The sequence below is a fragment of the Lepidochelys kempii genome, chromosome 8 (genome assembly GCF_965140265.1).
Source record: "Lepidochelys kempii isolate rLepKem1 chromosome 8, rLepKem1.hap2, whole genome shotgun sequence".
Taxonomy (NCBI): Eukaryota; Metazoa; Chordata; order Testudines; family Cheloniidae; genus Lepidochelys; species Lepidochelys kempii.
In genome coordinates, this window is record NC_133263.1 from 9,298,009 (window position 1) to 9,314,079 (window position 16,071).

Consider the following 16,071-nt stretch of genomic DNA (forward strand, 5'->3'; position numbering starts at 1 on the left):
TCTTGGGATGAGAAGTTAGCCTTACTGGCACCAGTTAAATGCTGTCATGGATGGGGTTTTCAATTGAACCTAAGGGAATTAGGCACCCGCCACCTTCCGTTGACTTCCTGAAAGTGAATGAAAGGCATCTAAAACCTTTTAACAGCTTTTGAAAGTCCTGCTCTTTATATTTCAAACCTGCCATGCTTTTCTTGATAAGCAATGTAATGTCAGTCTCAGTTTCTTCAAATACCATTCCCTTCCTGCTAAGGGCCAATGAGACTGGGAGGGAGTTACTCCAGTAATCTCTGCAATGCATTGATAAACCATCTTTTGATCTAGTTAATCTCCAAGTCTATATATTTCATTTAAATCCTTGAACTGATGATGAAACACAAGTAAAATGTTAGGGTGGTAAAACTCAGCAGTGTTGGTTCGTGTGGGTTTGAACAACATTTTGTGTTTATACTTTCAGTTAATGTGCGTTTATGTCCCTTGAGGTTTCATTTTTCTTTCAGGTTCATTTTTGAATCTGAAAACTTTCGCTATGTTGGCTTGGTTTTCAGTGGGAACCATAGAAGAATGTGCAGTTAACAATGATTTTGACCGATAACCTCCCTGAGGGGAGGGAAATGGGGCTTGTCTGAAACTCTACGCAGGGACACATTCTGTTATAAAAGTTGTGCACGATATTAGCAATCAGTCGGTGGCGGTATCTGTCTGCAGAAGCCTAGGTAAATGAATTTGTCCGAGCTCACTAGTATTTAGGAGTTTAGTCTGTCAGTGAAATCATTTTTCTGTAAATATTTTCTAAATAAAAAGTTCAACAGTCTGTTTATCCACATAGTACAATGAGTATATGGGTCTCCATAATATTAGCAAGGGAACATTTATTGGGGGGAAAACAATTGAGAAGCAAGTGATTCCAGATTACTTGGCACTGAGGTGAGCTGGGTATTGGCTCCTGAGCTTCCTTGTTATGCACAAAATCCAGAGCATGTTTTTGCTTCTTCAGCAAAATCATTATACACACTGACCTTCTAGAGCTAAGCCATAGGGCTCCGTCTTCGAGACATTCTACTCTGGATTTACACCAGCACAATTCAACCACACAGAGCTTTGCATGGTATATTTTGGGCAGTTTCCCCCGACTAAGGTACCCTATGGATAGGGTGACACTATTTCCTGAAGGGAAAATGAGACAGTGCTTGGGGCTAGCCCGAGTCCTCCCCCATTCCCCACATGGGGCTGGCATGGCCACTTCCCTGAGCCCTGCCTGCCCCCACACATGAGGCTGGGGCTGGCATCGCTGCTCACCCAAGCCCTGCCTGCCCTCCACACGGGACTGGGGTCACTGCTCGCGCGAGCCCTGTCTGCCTCCTGTGCAAGCCCTGCCTCCTGCCCCACGCAGGGCTGGCATCGCTGCTCATCTCCCTGCGCGTTCCTCTGCACCCCACGTTTTTGACAAAAGTGAGCATTTGTCCCATATGCTTTTGTCAGCTGATCAAGTTGGCAAGAGCAAAGGGGACAAATGTCCACTTCTGCCAAAAAAGTTGGGACGGCCAAGACGGGGCTTAAAAAAGGGACTGTCCTGGCCAAAACGGGGTATATGGTCACCCTACCTATTAATTAAATTTGTGTTCTGCAATGTATTAAATTATTTGAATTTGATTGGAATTCAGAAAAGTCTTTTATTATTATTATTATTTATTATTTTATTTGTAGGTAAACATTAAAAAGATGATCTGCTTCCAACTCCCTATATATTTTAAAAGACACATTTCTTTGCATTTGTTGCTTACCACCCCTTAAATTACTAAAAGTGAATATTTTAACAGTTTAGGCTCCACTCCTGCAGTTGATACCACAAGGTGTATGCAGTCTGCCTTCATCCTGTCAATTATAGGATTGAGGCCTGAAATGTCACTGTATGTGCTGTCCGTTCACTTCTATTAATCTGATTTAGCTTGAACAACATATTTAGAAACTATTTCCTTTTGGTCTCCAGTTACTTTGATTTTGCTGGTTATCACGCGCTGTTGAATTGCAGACACTGCATAGGGGAGACTGGTGAAGCAGAGAGGCCCCGCGTCAGCAGAGAAGGGGCTAATCAGATCCTTTGGATCCAGCTAGCCCTGTCTGCCATACCTAAAGGGGGAATAAAAGGAAAGAACCTGGCCCAGTCCAGGGCTGACTGGCCAGGTAGAAGGCTTGAGCTCTGTCTCTTTGCACAAATGGACTTTTGCTGGTGGAGAGTTAGCTGGAGCAGCCCCTGCGGAGTAGCAGTTCTCTCCCAGGAGAGAGCAACGCTCTACTAAGAGACTGCTTAGGAACCAAGCCCAAAGGAAAGGGCAGGGAACACCCCAGGGGAAGATTGGGGGTGGTCCAGTACTGAGTTGATTTTCCTATTTTACATCAAAATGTTTCAAGGCTGAGCCCCTCCAGTAGCCCCCGAAGGGGTTAAGACTGAAAGAACAATTAGCTGGTGGGCCAGAACCCACTTCCGTGGACACTGGAGACAGAGACTTCCTCCTCTTGGGGAGATCCACAGCCATGACAGGCAGCTGGGAAGGTCCACTAGGGGGCACTCCTGCAGCTATACCACTACGAACATTTTACTCACAAACAAGACTCTCTTCCCCCTGCACTCTTTTAGACTTTTTTTTAATGTTTTGTAAAACTTTTCTTAATAAGCCCTAAATCTGTGGCTTAAGACTCTTTAAACTCTTAAAAAAAAAAAAAAAAAAAAAGTCCTAAAACCCACAGAAACACAATGTTATTTTATGTCAGCAGCATTGCAGTTAAGTCTATTACTTTCTTATGTTTCTTGATTTTTGGCCATAAGGAACTGATTACATTCTATACATATAGCGTCACATTATGCTAAAATGCATTCTCAATTATGTTGGCCACTAGTAGTGGTTGTTCTGGTGTTTTATTTTTGGCTGTCATAAATTAGTTGCATGTATGAAGTATTAGAATCTGTGGTACAGTATTTAGGTCTGTTAGATGATGGATCATTCTGTCTGTAGAAGAAGGAGTGTGCTAGTCAAATACTCTATAAAGACTCAGTTACAGAGGATATTAAAATCACATGCTGAGTAGGAAGTTTCTACAGTCTGAAGGATAGATTTACCATATACTATAATTTAACATTTACTGTAACAGATATTAACAAACACTTTATGTATTAAGGTACAGACCATGGAAACTTACCAATAAATGAGGGTTATGATTTACACAGCGTTTCCTACTTATATATTTATGCTTCAGTTGTCCGGTACCATAAACCTTCATAAAAATTACACTGTATATTTTATCTGAAGTCTGTAATTTGTTAAATGAGTTGTTATAATTAATGTCTTGTTCCTGGAAGAACCTACATCTCTGTAGAGTGTGTGTTAAATACTGCAGTGTCTCTTTACTAGACGTGGATGCTACTGTATTTAGATTGGAGGAAACTTGAGGAGAAAATATAGAAAGTTGACACAATAAGAAATGTATGAATGCACCTACCATTGTATAATAACACCATGCCAATAAAGTCCACGTATATACAGTATCACATGACATTGCTATACTAGATACAACCCTGAAATTTAACAGCTCTGTACTTGGAATCTGTATGACTTGTACACTCGTTTGTATATCCAGATGGGCAGCTAACTACATGTTTAACCATATATCTAGCTGCAAACATCCCTTTGGAAAACAAGGAGACTAGAAAATGAGAAATGTCCTTGGCCAGCTGTGTTTTGTGTCCCTTTTCTGATGTTGCATATCTGGATCATTAAATAAGATCTTTTCTGTGTAGAGCCCAACTTCTATTTTAACTTCACCCTAAACAGGTGCAAAACCTTGAGCGGGGTTGGGAAATCGCCTCCTCCCATAGAAAAAACAATGGAAGGGGGATATAGAGAGGGGAAATCCTCACAGAAGTGGTTCACCCAAATCCCTCCATCAAGAGAGGGCAGGGCTTGGTGTTTGTCCTCACACACTGCTGAACTGCCCCAGGTCACAGGTTGGGCTCCTAATCCTGCAGATTCCCCTGAGGTCTTCACAGACAGGGAGACACAAAGCCATAGACACAAACGGAGACAGTCACAGGGTTCCTCCTGCTTCTCCCCATTGCTTTTCTCAAGAAAGGGTCCTCAACCCAGAGGGGGCACTATGCCAAAGTGCATCTATATCTTGCCATCAGATTGCTTAAAGCAGAGTAATGTTCCTCATTACTTCTGTGGGGAACTCTGCCTGCTGGCCTGCAGTGGCGCCTGGCAATATGTCCCTGACTCCACTGTAGGATTGCATGAGAGGAGGGGATGGGTGGGTGGGAGCAAAGCCCTTGCTAAGTAGCAAATGTATACAAAAAGTCAAAAACAGTTGAAAGGTGAAGAGATGTGTATTTGATTCACACTTGTATCAGTTTCCCCTCCAATAGGAAAAGTTCCTCTTGTGATAGCCTGCACTTTAAACGTTGGTGAGTTCTTGCGCCTCCCACTGGCTGCCAAGGATGCAGAAGGGACTAAGCCCTCCGGGTGGGTCAGGCTCTGAGTTTTACATATTGCAGTGTGTTGTCAGGCTACTGAGAGTAGAACTGTGACTGACTTTTTTCTTGTTGTCTCGCTTATTCACTCCGCACAGGGGCAGTCAGGACGAGATGGCTACCCGGTAACTCTGCCATGCCATTTATATTTTACTCTCTTCTAAGCTACGCCTCGCATTTTGCTCTTTTTCCATCAGCCATCGCTCTCTTTGCCTGTCTAAGATTTTTTTCTTCCTTTTCTCTCCCTTTAGTGGATATGGTATTTAAGGGATTTAATCTTACAGCTCTAGAGCAGATTGTGCATTGTATACTAATGATTATTGGCTAAATCCTGACTCCCTTCATATTTGTAGGGAGGCCTTACTCAAGCAAACCACTGAGAGCTTGCCGGAGTATAAACTGAGTGAGGACCTTGGGATTTGTCTCCATGTTAATGCTCAGCAGTAGAGGGGCCTCGTTTGGGTGTTGACTTGCTGAAGGAAATGCACAGATAGCTGAAAATGAGCCTTGATGTATCCATATCTAAAAATATCCCAATTGTTCTTTTCTAAAGTGTGTTACAGAATGGGGCACCCTACCACCTCCAACTGTGATCTCACAGCTAAGCAATGCTGACCTCAGTCCCTTGGTGTCAGAGCCATCCCTTGGGTACAGCAAATCGGGGCGACCGCTCCGGGGCCCGCACTTTGTGGGGCCCCACGGGCCAGTGCAGTTGGCTGGTGCAGTCAGTCCCGGAAGTGACGGTTTGGTCCCAGAAGTGACGGATTTGTAACGTCCACCCCAGGCCCCCTGCCCCACTAGGGACAGCCCTGCTGAGGGTTAGACAACTCTGGGAAGACCCAGGAGTGGTATGAAGCAGTATAGGTAATTCAGTATGTGGTGCTGTTCCCATTTGCACTGGTTCTAAAGGATGCTGCTCAGCCAGAGGGTGTCTTCTTTCTGAGGAGAGAATAAACCAAGGTCCTGGCTATTTTTTTTGTTATGATTTTGTGACACTTATTGCAAGAGTAGGAGTATTAACCTGATTCTGGCCAAATCCCAAATTGTGGATTTACATGTGCCCCACTACCCCATTGTGTAGCTACTGTGTATTTTTAAACACCTGCCATGTTCCACCCCAGAATGGAGCAAGTGCCTGCAATTCAGTGGTGAGCAAAGTGATTGCTCCGTATGCTGTGTGTGCAATCAGTCAGTGAAATCACAGTGTACATCCATTAGGGTTACAGTGCACTGCAGTTTTGCAGCTGTTTTTGTGAATAATGTACAGTTCACACTGTGTTGCTTGAATCTCTGTCAGGGCTTCTTGATGTTCCTGCTGTTCCCCTTCTAAGGGACAGGAGATGATTTAGGCTTCTCCTTGCTATGACAGACATCTTTTTAAAAGAAGCTGTTGGGAAAATGCACTTTCTTGTTTTCCTCCTCCTTGTGCTCTAGCTTAATTCCATTTTGGACTCATACAAACAGCAAAAAGAAAAGGAGTACTTGTGGCACCTTAGAGACTAACCAATTTATTTGAGCATAAGCTTTTGTGAGCTGCAGCTCACTTCATCAGATGCATCCAATGATGTGAGCTGTAGCTTGCGAAAGCTTATGCTCTAATACATTTGTTAGTCTCTAAGGTGCCACAAGTACTTGTTTTGTTTTTGCGGATACAGACTAACACGGCTGCTACTCTGAAACCATGCAAACAGCAGAAACTTGCAGTGTGTGATGGATGGATAGCTGAAGTGAAAATGACTAAGGGAAAAAAGAAACACTTTTCACTTTTCATTTCCCTGGAACTTGTTTTTGAGCCGCCCTGGGAAAAGATTTCCTCTGAGATGCTGGCCTCGCAGATTGGGCAATGTAATAGTAAATTAATTTCTAGGACAAGCCTTTTGTTTCATTACATCAATAGCAGGAAAGTATGCAGTTGCCCTTCTAGTTGGTTTTAATAACTTAAACTCAGTATAAAAACCCATTCTGAAAGGAACAGTAGGAGACCTGCAAGATTCTTTGTAATAATTTATAGTCAATCGGACTGCTTATTTCCAGAGGAAATTACAACTACCATTCATGTAACCTACACCCACTCAGAGTGGTACCCTGTCCCCCTCTAGTGGTGACTGGTTGCATATAGTGGTTGATGAGCCTGCTACAACCTTGGTTAATAGACATAAGTCTATTAGCTCAGGCAAGTAGAGGCACATGCTTTAAGATTCCCAGGTTCAGTGCTCCCTGCTGGTGGTCAATGCAAGGGTGTGGTATTTGGGGGGTATCTCTGTTTAAACGGTCAGTGTTTTCTAATGTAGTATCTGACAGAGTGTAGCAATTCCTGGGGGTTTTGGTCTTTTAATGGTGACCACTGTGTATCCCTTTTAAAACCTGTCCTGCCTCTGCAGGTCCTGCTCTGACCATATCAACCCCTGCTCCCTCCCCCACATAGTACCATGCACTTTTCCTGAGGTGCTTGTCTGCCCCACACACCACTGTTTAGAGTAGCTTCCTTGGGTTGTGTGAACTCAGGGTTAAAGACTTGAGAGGATGTTTGGAGGCAGGATTACTACCTGAACCCATCCTGATTGCCAGTGGCTCCAAGGTCATGGTAACACACTGCAGTTGGCAGCAGCTTGGGAGTTAACCTCTTATAGCTGTGGAAAAGGTTTCTAGGAACACTCCAGCGACAGCGTGGTGAGGTCTCTCAAGCTCCTTGCACTTTCTGCCCAGAGTAGCACTGCTGGCAAGGCCTCAAGTACCTACACATCATCCCTCTCCCCTCGAAAGGACCCAGTCGTCGTGACCAGGGGGAAATGCCAACCCCAGAATGCACATTCATAGCAACACGGACAACTTTTTGCTAACTGTGAAGTGCCAGGGAACAACCAGTAGAAATCCCTCTGAAGAACAGCAAACATGACTGAACAGAAGTTTATAGAAATGCTTAAGTGGCTTATCAGAGGTTAAGAATTTAATTTATTAAAGATTAAGCATGAAGGTTTTGCTCTAATTGGACCATTCAATAGCAATTTTAGAATGACTTTCTTCTTCAACAGGATGCTGACTAACCATTTATAAATTAGTGCTGCCCTTGGGAAATATTGTTTTGTTGGGTTTGGGGTTTTTATTTTTTTTTTTTATCCCAATGATATTTTTGGCACTGCCAAATGCAGTTTTAGTCGCAGGCTCCTGAAAACCAGAAATGATGGAAGGAAATAAATAATTCAGTTTACAGGGCTAGGATACAACCTTACAATCTGCCCTGAGGGAGCATACTAGTCACAATCCCCTTCCGGGTGCCCCCATCACCACAGCTCAGCTGGTCAGAGTACTGGAGGGAAACAGAGTCAAAGCTCCACCTATTCCTCACCCCTGCCTTTCTGTCTGCAAGAGGGCAGGAACCTGTTGCTGCCCCACTGTGGCTGCTGTTTCCCTCCTACCCCACTGGGCCCTGCACTCAAGGTAACTCATGCAGTTTCGCTTTAAGAGCTTGGTCAAAATAGGTGCAAAACAGAGTGAGCCAAACCTGCCAGTGAGGCTTGCCAAAACTCATCCGAACCCCAGGCTGCTGCTTCCACAATAAGTAGCTTTATCTAAGAAGGAGGCAAATGTATCTCTCTTTTCTGAAGAGTCCAATGCCCTTTGGAGAGGAAAGCTTAAATAAAAGCAGGCACTTGTGTCTCAGATTCGGTAGCAGCACATGCTGGCCTCCATCACATCCAATTGCTTGATCAGACTGGTCTAATGATTTAGTCACTCCTGAACAGGTAGATGTTTGGGAGGTGGTCTGTGCTACACATGCTGCTGTGGTTAACTCTGTTACTCATTTGTGGTTTATAAAAGAGAGATTAGCTAGCTAGCGGGCTTGCTTTCTGTCCTCTAGCTGTCTCATACTGCGTATGGAAACCTGAATTCATGTGCAGTCTCTTTAGTGATCATCACTGTGTCAGGATGCCCTTTTGTGAATTTATGATATACAGATGGGAAACACTTGGCAGTGAGGTCAGTTCAGCAGCTTGCCTTCAAGTTAAGTGCAGCTCTGTTCATTGCAGGACATTTCAGGCGGGGCGGGGGGGGAATGTTATTTACACTATCTGAGGTTTTGACAGTAAAAGAAGAAACAAAAACTTCCCTGATATTTTCAATAACAGGCATTGTTGTGGTAGAAAGGAATTTTGGCTTTGTGTCTGTCGTGTGAGTTTAAAGGAGGATAAAAAGTCCTCCATCTGTTGTGATGCATGGATGGGATGTCTGCTGTCTATTCCACACACGGCTTTTTGACAATTGATGGAGCTTACATTTTTGGGTCATATTCTACCCTCAGTTACGATTGTATGAGTCAATAGGATTGCATGGCTGTAACGTAGGGCAGAACTTGATGTAGTCTTCTGAGCAGGTAGAGGGATGCTCTTTCTACCGTCTTCTAAATTTCCAAGAACAGTGTATTTTAACAAAAGTTGAAAGCAATTCCTTTTAATCTATATATCCCTTATCCAATGAAATAAATACATGTAACCTCTGGCATATTAGGAAATAACAAGTCTAAGTCAAATGGTTCTTCATCCAGGGTCATAAATGCACATGACACTTAAATTTCTGGGACCTCAGTAGAATCCAGCAGATGTACTGGAGTGTTTTGTTACATATGTGGCTATTTTAATCTTGAGTTGAAAAAGTTATTTCTATAAGAAGATAAAATAACTATTGTAGAATTTGAAAGGAATGAACCATTTAGAGTTCTATAGAAATGTAATAGGGTTATAAGAAAAAATATAGAATTTAATAGTGAATTATCTTCTTTCAGGAAGCTTATTGCACCATACTGTAAAATTCTATAGCAGAGGTGTAATACTATATGAAATTCTGTCGGATGGTTGAATATTATATTAAATTCCATGGACCACAGGTTGGAAACCACTGCTTTAAAGCATCCTGAAAACCAGTTTTAAAGACACTATATAAATAGGCTTGGGAGGATTAGATTTTTATTAGTAAATGTCGATAAATGTCAACTTCACCATACACACACAAGCCAAAAACAAAATATTTCCATCAACGATAACTGAAATTTACAGATAGGCAAATTAAGAATGTAATACAGTAAATATCCAGTGATTTAGACTTTCCAGTAAAGTTTGTTACAAATGGACTAGCAAATGAGTAGTAAAAACGGGTATGATTTGTTGGTTTAAGGATATTTAATTTGTATATTTTGATGTATGATGTTGATGATTTCTGTTTTAATGGATTTTAAAGCTTTAACTCTTTGAAACTCAGCATCTATTGTCATTAAATAACTGTCTCATCCCCTGTAATTTCTTGCAACTGTGAAAATCTAAATTGATAAAAATTGAAAAAATAATGCTTAAAAATAAACATTGATATTGTCTATCGAAATTATAAAAAATAAAAAGCATTCTGCCAAGCCTATGTATAAAATAAGGCCCAGATACTGTAATGACATAAGCACATGCATAGCTTTTTGCACAGTCTTGATTGGATCAAGATCTAAGACTAAGGAGAAGTGAAGGAGTAAAACGTTTCATTTTAACTCTAAAACAACTAAAAATATTTTATTGTGCTCGTCCTAGCTATGTAGATTGCAATTAAAAACAAAAAAATCCTAAAACTTCTTAGGTAGTTTTAGGCTAGGATGTAATCACTAATTATAGCTTCTGAGTTATTCTAAATGCAGACTTCAGCTGGCAAAACAATAAAGTTAGTAAATTGCCAGAAGACTAACTTTAGCTTTTATATATTTGGTTCAAAATTGGAAAGGAATAAACTTTGTAGCATTCTTGGCAGAGAACACAGCAGAAAACAGCCCTTCTTTTTGTAGCTTTTTTTATGGAAACAATTTTATCATACAGATTATTAAACTATCCTACCCATTGCCAAAGTGATCAACTGTTATTGTCTCTTAACGTTCTCATAACAGCTTGGAGGAGAGGAGGAAAGTGTTTTCATTATGCCTCGTGTCATTGAATACTCTAGAGATGCACTGTTATTATTGTGAAGCAGTTTGACTCAATCCAATAGTCTGATTATAATTATGATGACTGGGGTAGATGCGTAGTGACCTCCTTGGGGTACTGTTCCTTCTCCCCATTGCTTGGGGATCTAAAACAATTTGAGTTTTAATGTACCATTTTCTCCCATACATAGCCTGAAAACCAGAGGGTGAGGGTGAAGTCCCAGTTTCTAAGAGTCTATCAGATTAGACCTGGAGCAAGTCCACGTCAAAGATTTGCCTAGAAAAAATCTTCATTCAAATACTATAAAACTTTGACTTTTTATATTTAATCTACTGTTAAGCCTGTCCATACAATGGATGGAACCATGTTAACATCTGACATGTTTAACTAGTACAGTTTAGGCCCTGATCCTGCAAAGACTTGACACGCAAGTGGTCCCATTGAAGTGTGTAAAGTTAAGCACATGCGTAAGTTTTGTAGGATCAGGGCCATAGTAAATTTTCTTGCTATCAATGTAGCTGTAGTTCCTTTTATTTTCTGAAATGTTATGAAACCCTGGTATAAACTACTAGGCCACTGATAGCAGAGTTTGATTATCATAGCTCTTAAAATATCCAGTAGTGTGGCTGGGACTAAAAGGAGAATGCCAGAATCAGGATAAACAAGACAAATCAGATATATTCCTTCCCTCCACAAATGATTTGTCTTTTGTGCTCTCTTTCTCTCCATGATTCATAGATTCACAGGTTCCAAGGCCAGAAGGGACCATTATGATCATGTCTGTCCTAGAGCAGATCTTTTAGATAAATATCTAGTCTTGACATAAAAATTGTCGATGATGGAGACCCCATTGTGACCCTTGGTAAATTGTTCCAATGGTTAATTATTCTCATTGTTCTTCCACTCTGAATTTGTCTAGCTTCAATTTCCAGCCATTGGATCATGTTATACCTTTCTCTGCCAGACTGAAGAATCCATTATTAAATAGTTGTTCCCCATGTAGGTACTTAAAGACTATAATCAAGTCACTGCTTCAACTTCTCTTTGTTAAGCTAAATATATTGAGCTCCTTGAGTTTGTCACTGTAAGGCATGTTTTCTAATCCTTTAATCATTCTCATGGCTCTTTTCTGAACCCTCTCCAATTTATAACCATCCATCTTGAATTGTGGGCAGCAGAAATTAACACAGGATTCCAACAGTGCTCACACCAGTGCCAAATATAGAGGTAAAATAACCTCCCTACTCCTACTCGAGATTCCCCTGTTTGTGACTCCCAGCTGTTTTGACCATAGCATCACACTGGGAGCTCCTGTTCAGCTGATTATCTACCATGATCCCAAAACTTTTTCAGAGTCATGGGTTTCCAGGATAGAGTTTCCCATTCTGTATGCATGGCCTACGTTCTTTGTTCCTAGATGTACGGATTTACATTTAGCTATGTTAAAATGCATATTGGTTGCTTTTACCCAGTCTACCAAGTGATCTAGATTGCTCTGAATCAGTGAACTGTCCCCTTCATTATTTACCACTCCCCCGAGTTTTATGTCATCTGCAAACTTTTATCAGTGATGATTTTATGTTTTCTTCCAGGTCATTGATAAAAATGTTAAATAACATAGGGCCAAGAACTGATCCCTGGGGGGACCGCATTGGAGAAACACCTGCATGATGATGATTCTCCATTTACAGTTACATTTTGAGACCTATCAGGTAGCCAGTTTTTAATCCATTTAATGTGTGCCATGTTAATTTTATATCATTCTAGTTTTAATCAAAATCTGCGCTACCCAACTCAAATTCCTTACAGAAGTTCAAGTATATTACGTCAACATTATTACCTTTATCAACCTAACTAGTAATCTCATTTAAAAAAACCGATATCAAGTAGTTTGAGAGGATCTATTTTCCATAAAGCCATGTTGATTTGCATTAATTACATTACACTCCTTTAATTCTTTGTTAATCGAGTCCCCAGTCAGCCGCTCCATTATCTTGCCCTAGACTGATGCCAGGCTGACATGCCTATAGTTATTCAGGTCATTCCATTTACCCATATGAATAATTGGCACGATATTAGCTTTCTTTTCTGCCTTCTGGAACTTCTCCAGTGTTGGAAAATCAACAATAGCTGTCCAGTGAGCTCCACAGCCAGTTCTTTTAAAACACTTGGATTCAAATTATCTGGACCTGCTGATTTAAAAATGTCAAACTTTAGTGGCTTTGTTTGACATCCTCCAGAGATACTAATGAGCCATGCAATGTTCCAATCCATTCAGTAAAAATAACTCTGATCATTTTGGCTAGCTGTCTCCTTTTTCTAAAGCAGTGTATGACAAAGGAGCCAACATGTTCCAAATGAGATCAGGGCCCATTGTGCTAGGCACCATACAAATACATCTCCACCCCACAGGGCTGTCTAACTAAATAAGACAGACAAACAATGGGAATGGAAAGAGACACAGAGTAGTGATTGGTTTATGGTCACACAGCAGGTCAGTGGCACAGCTGGAAATAGAATTCAGATTACTTGATTTCCAATCCAATTCCCAATCCAGTGGACTGGAAAAAGCTACAAAAGGTTCTCACAAAACTGGGTACCTGGGCAACAAAATGGCAGATGAAATTCAATGTTGAGAAATGCAAAATAATGCACACTGGAAAACATAATCCCAACTATACATAAAAAATGATGGGGTCTAAATTGGCTGTTACCACTCAAGAAAGAGATCTTGGAGTCATTGTGGATAGTTCTCTTTTAAAAAAAAACAAAAAAAAACCCCACTCACTGTGCAGCAGCAGTTCAAAAAGTGAACAGAATGTTGGGAATCCATTAAGAAAGGGATAGATAATAAGACAGAAAATATTATATTGCCTCTATATAAATCCATGTTACGCCCACATCTTGAATACTGCGTGCAGATGTGGTCGCCCCATCTCAAAAAAGATATGTTGGAATTGGAAAAGGTTCAGAAAAGGGCAACAAAAATTATTCAGGGTTTGGAATGGCTGCCATATGAGGAGAGATTAATAAGACTGGGTCTTTTCAGCTTGGAAAAGAGACGACTAAGGGGGGATATGATAGAGGTCTATAAAATGGTGACTGGTGTGGAGAAAGTAAATAAGGAAGTATTATTTACTCCTCATAACACATGAACTAGGGGTCACCAAATGAAATTAATAGGCAGCAGGTTTAAAACAAACAAAAGGAAGTATTTCTTCACACAATGCACAGTCAACTTGTGGAACTCTTTGCCTGATGATTTTGTGAAGGCCTAGAATATAATAGGGTTCAAAAAGGAACTAGATAAGTTCATGGAGGATAGGTCCATCAATGGCTATTAGCCAGCATGGGCAGGGATGGTGTCCCTAGCCTCTGTTTGACAGAAGCAAGCACAGAATGCAACTGCACTGTGTTGTTAGGAAGTGTGCAACGTACGACATTTCATATATAATAAAGTAAATTTTTCTGGGGTTACAGCTCTCTAGTTTTCCATCACCATTCACCACAGTTTCTGACACATAATAACTGACGTGCATATGTCAGTGCACGGTCCTAGTGGGAGAAGATGTGAACAGAACCTCATCGTGAGGGAGCTTTGGAACATTCCAACAAGCTTGTCGCCCTCACGCATTGTTCTGGTAAATATGGATTCTGCAACTGGTAGTCATTGTGTACACAGTGACTGAGAGTTGAGGAAGCAGTGGGTCCACCAGAAGGAGACAGACAAGGGCAGGAAAATTAGGAAGCCTGCTGCTTCTACTTCCACCGAAACAAATTCCGCTGAGTCACAAAACTGATTTTCAGCTTCAGTCCCGAAGTCCATTTTTGGCTCGGGGAAAAGTCAATGCAAAAAGGACACAGGGAAAGAAAATGGATTGGGGGGAGGGATAGCTCAGTGGTTTGAGCATTGGCCTGCTAAACCCAGGGTTGTGAGTTCAATCCTTGAGGGGGCCATTTGGGATCTGGGGCAAAAATTGGGGATTGGTCCTGCTTTGAGCAGGGGGTTGGACTTGTTGACCTCCTGAGGTCCCTTCCAACCCTGATATTCTATGATTCACCAAAATGTTGGCACAAGGCTGGATTCTGTAAAGATTCACATTGAGTAGGACTTTGCTCTGCGAGTAATCCCATTGAAACCAAGGACGCCATTCATGGAGTAAGGTACTACTGCATGGGATGAAGGGTGGCAAAATCTGGCCTAGAATGTTTCCAGCTCTTGGCTCAGCTCTTTATCCTTGATTTAATGGCTTAGACGGGTCCTCGTATGTGGGCTGGAACAGTTACTGTCTATTTGATAGGCTGTCAGTCGGCTTGTTGGTGGGCATTTACATTCATAAGGCTAAAACAGCAGTATACAGATTGGCTTTATAGGAAGCAAAGAAAGGGATGCCTTCTCCTGCTTATGTTAGCAGTGTAGACAGCTGAATTTTCAGGGAGTAAAGAGAAAATGAAGACCAGATGCAAGAAGAATACCATAGACCTTTCCCGCTAACACTTAAATGCAGTGAGATCTTCCCATTATGGAGCCAATTAATGAATTCAAGTCACGTAGGGAAGAAATAAGAACTATTCTATTTTATAAAGGTTCTTATGCATGCTCATCACTCTAGTTTCTAAGCGGCCTGATTCCTTTAGCTGTTCACACTAGTGCCTTACTACACGGTGCTCTGGGACTTGGGAATAGATCGGGGCAAAATATGCGAACTTTGGCCACCCCATTTGCCCTCCAGCTGAGAAACCCACAGGCATATGCAAGAGGGGTAGGACAACTCAGTCAGGTGAATCTTGTGGAATTTCTGAGGCATCATTCCCTAGACATTTGTGGGGGAGTGTTTAGAAGCAGTGGGGCTTCACAAGGAAGAAGGCATCCCTAAGTTCCCAGAGACAAAAGTTGCCATGTGAATGGCTCCCGTCTTCAAGGCTGCTGTCTCCGTACAGTTCAGCTAACTGCCAACATCATGCTATGCAGCACGGCTCCTGTAGTCCCACTACAGTGCCTCCATAGTAGAGGAGGTTAATATGCTTCCAGCTACTAGAGAAGGTACCTTCAAACCATCACCACTCAGCCCCATCACCATTCTGGAAACACACTCTGGGATTTTAACAGCATGTCTGAACTTCAGGGCTCAGTCCTGTAGGTGGCCTGGCTTCAGGCAGTTCCAGGCAGGTGGTTGCACTGTGGTGCCAGCAGCCAGGATGATGACTGGTTTACTAAAGACTCACTCATGCTACGTGGAAAACTTCAACAGCAACAACAAAAAGCCTGTTTCTACTGAATAGCTTTTGGCTTTGATCCAAAATCCTGGTTCTGAGCTGAACTTCCCTTTCTATAAAGAATGGAACCAATACGTGGGATCCAAACAGAGGGAGTTGAGATCTGGATATGAACTTTAGGAAGGTACAGTGTGTTCACATTCCACGTGTTAGAGAGAGGCTTGTGGTCAAGTCTGGGTCTCGAGGTTTGATTCAGACCCATCACTACTGTTAAGGAATGATTCTCTTAACACAGTAGATCTTATATTTCTGGACTGCGTTTTTCTTCCCTTTCTCATTTCAGGAGACCTTTGAAGCCTTTTTTTCTGCAGGAGTTTCATG

The 16,071-nt window shown here is 41.7% G+C and overlaps 1 protein-coding gene across 1 annotated transcript in view; it reads left to right on the forward strand.

Moving 5' to 3' along the window:
• Positions 1–16,071, forward strand: part of COL23A1 (collagen type XXIII alpha 1 chain) — a 353,441-nt gene that overhangs the window by 265,113 nt on the left and 72,257 nt on the right. The window contains exon 5 of the mRNA XM_073355469.1: positions 4,621–4,647. Coding sequence (XP_073211570.1) covers positions 4,621–4,647 — 27 coding nt within the window. The remainder of the gene's footprint in view (positions 1–4,620; positions 4,648–16,071) is intronic.